This window comes from Eschscholzia californica, unplaced genomic scaffold (genome assembly GCF_041429995.1).
Source record: "Eschscholzia californica isolate CP2 unplaced genomic scaffold, dmEscCali1.0.p SCAF_2, whole genome shotgun sequence".
NCBI classification, from domain to species: domain Eukaryota; kingdom Viridiplantae; phylum Streptophyta; class Magnoliopsida; order Ranunculales; family Papaveraceae; genus Eschscholzia; species Eschscholzia californica.
The window spans coordinates 19750886-19762643 of record NW_028238309.1 but is presented as its reverse complement, the minus strand read 5'-3'; the positions used below and the strand labels follow the sequence as shown (position 1 = coordinate 19762643).

General features: G+C 34.3%; 1 protein-coding gene and 1 long non-coding RNA gene across 3 annotated transcripts; one reads left to right on the top strand and one right to left on the bottom strand.

The window, feature by feature from the left end:
- Positions 1-252: 252 nt before the first annotated feature.
- LOC147556750 (1-aminocyclopropane-1-carboxylate synthase 7-like) lies at positions 253-8640 on the top strand. 2 transcript variants are annotated; one of them, XM_086657684.1, is made up of 4 exons: positions 322-472; positions 6928-6956; positions 7059-7363; positions 7481-8345. In XM_086657684.1, the coding sequence occupies exons 1-4, from the start codon at positions 322-324 to the stop codon at positions 8343-8345; spliced, it is 1350 nt and encodes a 449-aa protein (XP_086513810.1). The 2 variants fall into 2 exon arrangements, with proteins under 2 accessions (XP_086513811.1, XP_086513810.1); XM_086657685.1 differs by lacking the exon at positions 6928-6956 and having other exon boundaries at positions 253-481; positions 7047-7363; positions 7481-8640.
- Positions 4971-6616, bottom strand: LOC147556751 (uncharacterized). Its single transcript, XR_015233553.1, has 2 exons — positions 6109-6616; positions 4971-5727 (listed from the first exon to the last, which is right to left on the bottom strand). It is a non-coding gene; the product is annotated as an uncharacterized LOC147556751 (long non-coding RNA).
- Positions 8641-11758: the final 3118 nt, after the last annotated feature.

The window sequence follows — 11758 nt, the reverse complement described above, 5'->3', positions numbered from 1 at the left end:
ATCATTGATACTTCTTTTTATGCAGAGAATTTTTTTTTGTCATTTCCAAGTAAAAGGAGAAGACTTTTTTTTTTTTCTTTTTTTTTTTTTTGGCTTATGACTTCCTATATATACTCTTCTTTTGCCTATACTTCTCTTCAACACTTCCCAAGTCTTCTATCTTCTTCTTCTTCTTCTTCAACTCTCATTTTACACACTTTGTACATCTTTTTTTTTTTTGTGTGTGAGTGAGAGAGAAAGCATATATATATAGAGAGAGAAGGGCTTTAAATTTTTTGGAAGTAATTTTAGCAAGCTACCCATCTATCTTAATTTATATAAATGGCTATAATTGAGCTTGAACAACCATTAGCAACAGTTGAGTTATCAAGTGTTGCAATTTCTGAAACTCATGGAGAAAATTCTCCTTACTTTGCTGGATGGAAAGCTTATGATGAAAACCCTTATGATGAAACTACAAATCCATCAGGTGTTATTTGTTGTTCTCTGGTTATTAATCGATAAGTCGATTTCTCTCTGTCTTGGCTTGATTCGGACAGAGTTTCCTTTCTCTAACTTTATAGAGAGATAAACTATTAAAGAATAAAGATAAGTCAATATTCCTTCTTTCGGGCTAACCGAGATAGGTGTTTAATGTAGTCGAGGCAAGAATAAATTCTCTTTCCTTAAGACATTTTACACCCCCGTAACAGTACCAAACGTTAGGGTGAATGCCTTCGGGATACAACGACTAACCTTTCAGATTTTAAGATGGTACTTCTATATTCTGAAAGCGGGCGAACCTTTGTCAGTATTATGAGCTCTTTGACTGATGCGGATGATCTTCTAGATGCTTTGGAAATTCAGATTTCACTCGAGACTTCTTTCTTCCTTTTCCAGATATTCTAGTCTATCCAGAACCTCTAGAAAATACTTCTTTAATTAGATATTCTAGGCTAACCAGAACCTCTAATTGTTAGAAGGGAAGAGAAGAAGAGAATGAATTGAATTGATGTTCTAGACGACCTATGAAGAACTTCTTTCTTCCTTTTCTAGATATTCTAGTCTATCCAGAACCTCTAGAAAATACTTCTTTAATTAGATATTCTAGGCTAACCAGAACCTCTAATTGTTAGAAGGGAAGAGAAGAAGAGAAGAGAATGAATTGATTGAAAATTGGAGTGGATTTGGTTGGTTTATATAGGAGTTGAATGGATGCATAGTGTCTGTTGGGTTAAAAGACATATCTGTTCGGAATTAGGGACCAAACAGGAAGTATAACTGATTGTTGAAGTCGGTTATAATCTGGGACGTCGGATCTGGATGAAAATCTCGGGTGGAACGCCCACCGTCAGATCAATACCGAAATGTGCCCACAGATTTGGATGCGCGTGGTATTCGCTCAAACGACCCCTGATCTAACTTGTCCCGTTTGACGTTTCAGACCCTGACTTAACCGTTTTTTCACCCAAACTTCAAACTCGAATTTCTCATTCATCCGGAATCGGATTCGAGTAATTCTTTGCTCTAAATTTAAGAGCTCGACGAGACGAACGCAATGGCGCGTTCGGTTTCTGAATTTGACGAGTCGGGTCGAGCCAAAATTGGCTCCGATTCCAACAATCCCCCACATGAATGAAAATTCGAGGTTTACTATATACAAACATACTATACTGACATACTGACACTAAAAGAGCTCATATGCGGAACTTCGCTGCATCGGAAGAAGGTAGTCTTTCGACTTTGAACCTTTCCTAGTGAATAACTACAAGGTCTACAAGGACGGCAGTGAACTTATCGTCTTGAACTGAGTCCTGGAAATTGTAAACCTGAATAGCTATCACACAGCTAATCCCTTACCGACTTAGGTTCTCGGTTGTGTTCATTTCGGCCCTGAACATTCCCGAATTCATGTGTGCTTTAGAGAAGTCGGCCTAGACGACCTTCCCACGGAACCGGCATCAATTCACACACATATAGGTTATCCTTAATAAGGTATCCTGCTATACCTCACGTTAGAATCAAGTTCTAAGTTTTCGGATTCATTAAAAGCTTAATGCTTAGCCTCTCAATGCAGGCAACACTGTTATCATCCTAGGAATGGGTAAGAGATAGAAATCTCTTACAGTGTTACTGTCGAGTCAGGATATAGCTTCAGTTGCCCTTTGAACCTAGATCGTGGGATCTCCAGTCATCTAGGTAGGGTTTCACCATGCCTTTACTCATTTACTTTAGGCGTTTTTGCCACATTCCCCTTGATGATGCAATTTCAACTCTCTTGTTCACCCTTGTTCTTTACGGATCCGCCAGGTGACGTAGGATTGAGCATAATTAATTTATGCATTCCTTGAGAGCAATTGCTTTACGGTGCTAGTCTATTTATTTTGAATTCTCTAGACTTACCGTATTAGTGCCTACGCAACAACTACTTAGGTTTATTGCGTGCACTGGCTTCAATCACAAACAAATATCCTCCAGGAAGTTCACCTACTTCCTTTGCTTTCTCCAAAACAATGTATCCATCAAGGCCTTTAGGATTACATTATTGATCCAGCTATGCACGTCTGCCTCTGAGAATTTTGTGATATCGTAGCCCTTAGTGGTTTGTCATATCCACTGTTTTGTATCTGAGATTCGAGTGTTGTCCACATATCTTCGTTTTCTTTTATGATATGTACAACCAATTAATACGAGTCTGCTCAGATACCTAAGAACTATTTGATACTATGATAACTCTTTCTTGAATTTGTTCAAATTCAAGTATTTATGCTTATCGTGGTTTTTGAGTGGTTATTCTACCATTCTCTGTCTAACCTTGCACTTTAGATTATCAATCATGAGTAATGATTCAATCTGGAAAAACATCGAATCATATCTTCTTAAACACTTTCTTATTCCTAACTAGTATTGTCTGTTCTTTTGAACAGATGATTCACGGTTGAATCTCGTTACTTAGTTTAGGATTAGGAAGAGAAGTTCTTTCCATTTGTGTTTTTCCCAGATTTGTTGAGTGAATTTGGACATTCACGTCATCACTTATATTCACACACTTGATTTCCGACTCTTGTCACAACTTAGTGAATATAACTATAGTTCTTAACTCAATTAAACCTTATTGACCAACATTCTTATTGGTTAAATCTGGTTTCCGAGGTACTCTATAATTTCCCTCTTTTCACGTCCATATGATGTTGTATCGTCAGGAGAATATAGAGACTTTTATGCCATTTATAATCGGCATTTTGGTTCCTTTTGGTTCCCCCCACATTTCAAGAGTATTTTCTCTTATTCGTCAATTTGGGTGGAATTTTATAGTATTCCATATAGGGTACTGTTCAGATATGTAACAATATCTGCCCCCACAGTTCTAGGGTAACCATTGGATTCTCCTCTTTAACAAAACTATTTTCGTACACAATTTCTTTAGTGTAGTGTCTTTAGTTTTGTTCTATAACATGATGATTTATGATCATTAAAACCTTGAGATATAATACAAGGCGAGTTTCTCGTTTAACTCTTTCTTAAGTTATATGTCTTAATCATATATACTCGTTTGATAGACTATGATCATCAAAGTTATCATTCATTATTTTGTCCTTTATCGTCTCTAGATTTCGTTCATACTCTTGAATTGAAAATCTTACCAAGACCCTTGAATTTACTATTCGAGTCACGTCTAGACCGAATGATGTAATATTCAACTTTACGTCTTATCAACCTTAATTCTCTTGTCTATCCAAGAAGATTAGGTTGCCATGAGGATTTATAAGGACTATTCTGTAATGATACAAAACTAGGGACCTCCTTACAAAGACTTTAAGGATTTATTTATAATAACTCCTGATTTTGAGATCTTTCAGCCAAGGTCCTTCCATTTAACATATCTGAGGATTCCTTGTAATTCTTAGACAGGCCTAAGGACCTTCTAGAGAATTATTTACCGCCTGAATATGTTATACGAAATAACTTACTTTCTCGAAGACAAGTTTAATTTCAGAATTTTGCATTCTTCGTCAACTTTGTATTCGAGAGTGTTTCACGGAATTTTCCATTATCTCAGACCGATGATTTCTTTCGAACAGTTTATCGTCTCGTAGCTATTTGTATAACGAGAACATTCTGTCATCGACCTTGTCTAACCGTTTAGGTTTTGACATTTGTCTTGACATACTTTTCCGCTAACTTATGCGGTTGTCATCTTCGATTTGTCATCGAATTGAATCTTTAGGATCATGTATTCATCATTGATCGCTCTATGTATTCTCGATATACGGTTTCACACCCAGGATTTATGTCGATACTTGGTGGTCAAGGTGTCGCTTAGTTTTTCGATGTCTCTGTTATCGAGAAGATATTTTAAGAGTCATCAACTAAGTCAACATTTGTGGTCACCATGGGTTGAACCTTATTTCTGTTCTTGGCTAGTAGTAGAATTTTAGTGAAATACTTCACAAAATTCATCGAGATTAGATTGATCATCGATTTTTAATCTCCACTGATCGAGTTTTATCCCTTCTAATGTTCTGTGCTTCCATTGTACCAAAAGAGTCGCCGTTTGATGAACTATGCCATTCTTGGCGTATATCTCGGCGAAGGGAGATTCATACTCTCCATCTCAGTCGTCTCTCAAAGCCTCAATCTTTTTACAAAGTTGAGTTTCTACTTTGATTTTATAAAGCTTGATCTTTTCGATTGCTTTATCCTTATGTGTTAGTAAGTAACAGAACCAAGTGGAGTCATCGATAAAGGTAATGAATTGCCTTTTCCACCTTATGTTTGAACCGTTCTTAGGTTATAGGGTTCATTGTGAATTAAGTCTAAAGACTTTGAACAACGTTTTAGTCATTTTTGACTATACACATGTTTGACATGTACGTCTTGAGTAAATTTCGAGTTTCGGAATTTAACTCCAAGCTCATTAATGTCTTTAATGACTTATTATTCACATGTCCTAATCTTTCGTGACAAATATTGGAGGACTCAATAATATACGCATAATTATTAATTTTATTAATAATAGGTGCCTTCGGCATTACATGGGTAACATTTAATTGAAATAACCCCCCACATAAGTGGCCCTTTCCAATATACATCATTTTCTTAAATATGATAACGATATCTGACAGAAAGATTAGTCTGAACCCGTTCTCACTTAAAAGAGAACCAGAAATCAAGTTCTTCTGATTGTCTGGAGCATGGAGTACATCGGTCAAAGTCACCTCTATTTCGGAAGTGAATTTTAACACGATCTTTCCCCTTCCTTTGACTTGGGTGGTCGAGCCGTTTACCTTGAATAAGGTTTCTCCTTCGGCTACCTTTGTATAGGAAGAGAATAGGCTTTTGTCACTACAAACGTGATGATTTGTCTTAGAATCGACCCACCATCTCTGGTTGTTAACCAGGTTATCTTCATGTGCCTCTGCACAGAGGTTCATTTTATGAAGTAGATCAAACGCCTTTCGAACTCAGTAATCATTAGACGGTGATTCCGATTTTCGGTGTCTTTTGCTAATAAAGCTTGGTTATCGGCTTTTTCCCTTTGACTGTCATATGTGGAGTGACAATCTTTGGCTAGGTGGCCTCGCTTTCTACATTTGTAGCATTCGACAGGCCTTTGCCTTTTCCTCGACTTGCCTCGCTTCTGCTTCAGAGCGAAGTCAGTTCCCTTGAACATCTCTGGGTTTTCCACGTATGTGGTGTTAGGCTGAAGAACCCGTAGGGTGGTTCTTGTTCGTGCCATTTCCTTTTCTGAAACACACAGAAAGTAAGCCAAATTAATATCTTATAACCAGAGAAATAATCGCTATGTAAAATGTCTTAAGATTGTTGTTCTCTGGTTATTAATCGATAAGTCGATTTCTCTCTGTCTTGGCTTGATTCGGACAGAGTTTCCTTTCTCTAACTTTATAGAGAGATAAACTATTAAAGAATAAAGATAAGTCAATATTCCTTCTTTCGGGCTAACCGAGATAGGTGTTTAATGTAGTCGAGGCAAGAATAAATTCTCTTTCCTTAAGACATTTTACACCCCCGTAACAGTACCAAACGTTAGGGTGAATGCCTTCGGGATACAACGACTAACCTTTCAGATTTTAAGATGGTACTTCTATATTCTGAAAGCGGGCGAACCTTTGTCAGTATTATGAGCTCTTTGACTGATGCGGATGATCTTCTAGATGCTTTGGAAATTCAGATTTCACTCGAGACTTCTTTCTTCCTTTTCCAGATATTCTAGTCTATCCAGAACCTCTAGAAAATACTTCTTTAATTAGATATTCTAGGCTAACCAGAACCTCTAATTGTTAGAAGGGAAGAGAAGAAGAGAATGAATTGAATTGATGTTCTAGACGACCTATGAAGAACTTCTTTCTTCCTTTTCTAGATATTCTAGTCTATCCAGAACCTCTAGAAAATACTTCTTTAATTAGATATTCTAGGCTAACCAGAACCTCTAATTGTTAGAAGGGAAGAGAAGAAGAGAAGAGAATGAATTGATTGAAAATTGGAGTGGATTTGGTTGGTTTATATAGGAGTTGAATGGATGCATAGTGTCTGTTGGGTTAAAAGACATATCTGTTCGGAATTAGGGACCAAACAGGAAGTATAACTGATTGTTGAAGTCGGTTATAATCTGGGACGTCGGATCTGGATGAAAATCTCGGGTGGAACGCCCACCGTCAGATCAATACCGAAATGTGCCCACAGATTTGGATGCGCGTGGTATTCGCTCAAACGACCCCTGATCTAACTTGTCCCGTTTGACGTTTCAGACCCTGACTTAACCGTTTTTTCACCCAAACTTCAAACTCGAATTTCTCATTCATCCGGAATCGGATTCGAGTAATTCTTTGCTCTAAATTTAAGAGCTCGACGAGACGAACGCAATGGCGCGTTCGGTTTCTGAATTTGACGAGTCGGGTCGAGCCAAAATTGGCTCCGATTCCAACATTATTCAAATGGGTTTAGCTGAAAATCAAGTAAGAATTAATTACTAAATATCACTTCATCTCTCTTTCTCTTTTTATATCTTATTCAATTTCTTTAATATATAGTTTCTGATATTAAAGTTGATGAAACAGGTATCATTTGATTTACTAGAAGATTACTTAGAACAACAACATTCATCAGAATCAAGCAATAATTTTTCAAATAAAAGTGGGATATCTAGCTTTAGAGAGAATGCTTTATTTCAAGATTATCATGGTCTTAAAAGTTTTAGAAAAGCAATGGCAAGTTTCATGGAGAAAATAAGAGGAGGAAAAGTAAAATTTGATCCTGAAAGAGTAGTTCTTACTGCTGGAGCAACTGCTGCTAATGAACTTTTAACCTTCATTTTAGCTAACCCTGGTGATGCTTTATTGGTTCCAACTCCATACTACCCAGGGTAATTAACCACATCTCTTTATACATAATCAAATACATTTTCACTTTAACCACAAGAACATTGATTTTACAATAATGGGTTTAAGATTATAACTAATTTAATGCTATTTTTGTGCAGATTTGATAGAGATTTAAGGTGGAGAACTGGTGTAAAAATTGTTCCGGTTCATTGCAATAGGGCGAATAATTTCCAAGTTACTACTCAAGCACTAGAAGATGCATATAAAGAAGCCGAATCAATGAAAATTAAAGTTAAAGGCTTACTTATAACAAACCCATCTAATCCATTAGGTTTAGCAATCGAACGACCTGTACTCGAAGAAATTCTCGACTTTGTTACACGAAAAAACATTCATCTTGTATCGGACGAAATCTATTCCGGGTCAGTCTTTTCGTCTACAGAATTTGTTAGTGTTGCGGAAATACTTGAAGCTCGAAACTATAAAGATTCAGAAAGAGTTCATATTGTTTATAGTTTATCAAAGGATTTAGGGTTACCAGGGTTCAGAGTTGGAACTATATATTCATACAATGATAGAGTTGTGACTACTGCAAGAAGGATGTCAAGTTTTAGTTTAGTCTCATCACAAACACAAAATTTATTAGCTTCAATGTTATCAGACACAAAATTCACAGAGAAGTATATAAAGATTAATAGAGAAAGACTAAAGAAGAGATATGAATTCATTATCAATGGATTACGAAATGCGGGTATCGAATGTTTGGAAGGAAATGCAGGATTATTTTGTTGGATGAATTTGAGTCCATTTTTGGAGAATCAAACAAGAGAAGATGAATTGAGTTTATGGAATTTAATGGTAGAAGAAGTGAAGTTGAATATATCACCAGGATCTTCATGTCATTGTGATGAACCTGGTTGGTTTAGGGTTTGTTTTGCTAATATGAGTTTACAAACTTTACAAGTAGCATTAAAGAGAATACATGATTTCATGGAAGTTCAAAGAAAGATGAAGAGAAATTGATTGAAGAAAAAACCCATTCAATTATGTAATTCATCCTTTTTTTTTTCTTTTCTTTTTGAGATGAATTAATAAGCCTCATCTTTAAATACTGTAATTAAAAGATTTGTCCACTATCAACCAAAGAGTTCTTAATGTTGTGTTATTGATAGCTAATTCATCTTTCATACATTAATTAATGTTTTTCTTATAGTCATTTTAGTAATTGCCTCTATACTCAAAATTAATTTCCATTACAAGCTTGTAATATTTTATTATATGAAATAATGAAACTAATGAAATATGAGAAATTGTTCAATCTCTCTCTTTCTCTCATTAAGACTATTATGCCCTCATTCTTCCTTGATTAACAAATAAAAGTTCAAAAGTTCAAGGTTGTTTTACAAAATATCCTAAAGATTTTTGTAAATAAAGCCATAAAGGGTATATAATATATATAGTTCTAGCCATTGTTCAAGAAATGTCTAAGTATATTAAATATTGGGACTACTCTTTTAATACTTAATCAACAACTAAGACATTAATTAAGAACACACCTTCTGGAAATTAAAATTTATACAACAGCAGTACGCGATCAAAGTTAATTGATTATAGTTTACTAATATTTCCCCTGAAAATTCAATCATAAATTTGATTTTATTTGTTTTGAATTTATGTCTAACGGCTTACAAAAGGTCACTTTTACCCATTCCAGAGTCAAATTTTCTTGTTATTTGTATTAATGATAGTATATAATCAAACAAATACTTATATACTACACTATAGTTTAACAAGTCATGAACACAAAACTATTTATTAAGCTCTATTTTTTAAGGAAATTTGGTCAGACTCCTATAAATATTATGCTTTGGTTTGAAAAATAATTAATAATTTTTCTGGTCTTCATCTTCCTATGTATTTTCGTAATTTGCAATTGGTTGCAAAAGAAGGTATTTGCTTGATGCAAATAGGTGATTGTTCAGTAAATATATGGTTCACACTTATTTGTTTTGACTTATGGTTGAAAAAAAGATGAGTTAATTGATCAATACAAACAAATATTTGTTCGATAAACACTGGTGCTTGAGTTTGTTTGAAAATCGGTTATTTGCAGCATTTTAGTTAAAATGGTCTGATTCGAAAAACATGTAAAAACGAAAAGACAAAAAGAACAACAAAAATAACGGTAAAACACGAAAATAAACTATTGAAAAACATCTAAAAAACAATTGAAACCTACAGTTAGATGTTTTCGTTGCAAAAAATTAGGTCATTATAAATCAGAATGTAATGTTTTCAAGAAACATTCTGAACATGCTAACTTTGCTCAAGATGACGTAGAAGAGGGAGACACTCTTTTGTTAGCTTGCAGAATTGATGAAGATGATTATTCGGTAAGAAATGATGAATATGGAGTTTGGGATTGTCCTGTTAAACAAAATCATCAAATAGAAATTGATATTTGATGATGAGTCAATAACTTTAGAATCCCAAGTAATTGAGATTACACTTATTTCTCTCAATAATCATAATAATTCAAATACAGAATTATGTCCCAGCTCAACTTGTATTCAAATTATGTTGTCAAGGTTTAATGACTATGTTGTAAGCAATGATAATGATGGGTCTAACGAGGACTTTGCAAGTTTTGTAGCTTTTGCAGATTGTGTTCCTACCGATCCTATCACTTTAAAGACGCAGTAAAAAAATGTGGGTGGTTTTCAGCCGTGGATGATGAAATTCATTCAATTGAAAAAGTGATACTTGGGAGTTATATTCTCTGCCCGCAAGAAAAAAGTCAACTGGGGTGAAATAGTTTTTCAAACCCAAATACAAATCAGATGATTGTCAAATAGACAAATTAGTTGTGAAAGGGTACGATGAAAAATCAGATTGATATGAAGTTGTAAGTTGAAGAACAAATGGCTAATATTTTTATTAAGCCATTGAAGGTCCATTGATTTTTCAAGTTGAAGATCATGATTGGCGTTATATCATTGGAGTTTAAGGCAGGGTGTTACATTATATGTAAACTCAATTTTAATTAGTAGATTAATGTTAGTAGTCAAGAATTAGTTGGTTAATTTAGTGGTAAGTTAATGGGGTTAATAGATAAATTAGTGCGTTTCATGAATAAGTTTGTGGGATCATGTTAGTAGTGGTCATAGTTAGTGGGTAGATTTTGGTCTATTAATAGACCAGTCTTTGTAGTTTATTTTCAATGAATCAAGTCAAGTTAAATAATCAAATTCAATTCAGTTAAATATCTTCTTAATTCTTCTTTGTCTGTGCAAAATTAATTTTTCTTTATCAGTCGAAAATTAAAGTATTTTAATTTCCAACATATGCTAATTGTAAAACTATTCAACTAATTCAATTTCAATCACAAACAACACAAACACAATCTTAGAGCATCTCCAATGCTAGACTCAAACTCTAAATCTTAGAGTGCCACATAAGATTATTTAGAGTTTCTCTTTAAAATCCATCTCCAATGCAACACTTAACTTGGATCTCTATAATGAGATGGCGGTAGTTATTTTAGAGATCCTTAAGAGGACACTCTAAATTTAGAGTGTTCTCTTGAGGAACCTTAAGTGCCACATAGGTGAATCAATTAAATTTACATCAAAATATAGGTTTTTAGAGTTTCTCGTGATTGATGCATTGGAGAAGGTTTTCCGATGGAGTATCTCTAAAATCTAAATAACCAAATAGTAAAGAGACCATTTAGAGATTCGTTTTTCACACTTGACACATATGATTTTTAGAGTTTTTTTTCGCGTCTTGCATTGGAGATGCTCTTAGTTAAGATTTTTTATTTTCCTAACTAATCTAGGATGGTTACAAATATCTATCCTATTAGATTATTACAAGGGATATCCTAAATACATGAAACTCAATCTTTTGGATTCTTTTTTGTTTGAACTGTAAAATATTACTCCCTCCGTCAAATAATTAAGAGTCCCATTTCAAAAATGTGATTTTTTTTTTTCACAATTTTTACTTTTTCATTTTTACCCATATTAATTTTTAACATGTTTTTTGGAATTCAAAAGGATTAGCACTATATATAAGATTAGTTTCCATAAACACAAGTTATTCTTATCTCTCTCTAAAAGATTACGAAAATACGAATTCTTTTAATTAGGTAATAAATACATTATATATTGTCAACACGGGTATAATTGGAAAAATTAGGGATTTTATATGATAAAGGAAGAATGAGACTCTTAATTTGGGACAGACGAAAAAGGAATACGGGACTCTTAAATTTGGACGGAGGGAGTATTAATCTACAAGCGTTCGATTACAATACATATTAACTAAAAAGTAAGGTACATTTTTCCATGTCTTCGATCTATTTTTCTTGCGAGCCCATTTTGCTAGTTTGTCGGCTTGAGTATTTAGAGATCTCTTTGTGTGGTTGAATTTGA

What these genes read in the sequence shown, in the direction of transcription:
- LOC147556750 (XM_086657684.1), top strand. Translation starts at nt 322, where the DNA reads ATGGCTATAATTGAGCTTGAACAACCATTAGCAACAGTTGAGTTATCA. An exon ending in AACTACAAATCCATCAGGTG is followed by an intron (nt 473 to 6,927) that starts TTATTTGTTGTT and finishes CCGATTCCAACA; the next exon opens with TTATTCAAATGGGTTTAGCT. An exon ending in TGGGTTTAGCTGAAAATCAA is followed by an intron (nt 6,957 to 7,058) that starts GTAAGAATTAAT and finishes TTGATGAAACAG; the next exon opens with GTATCATTTGATTTACTAGA.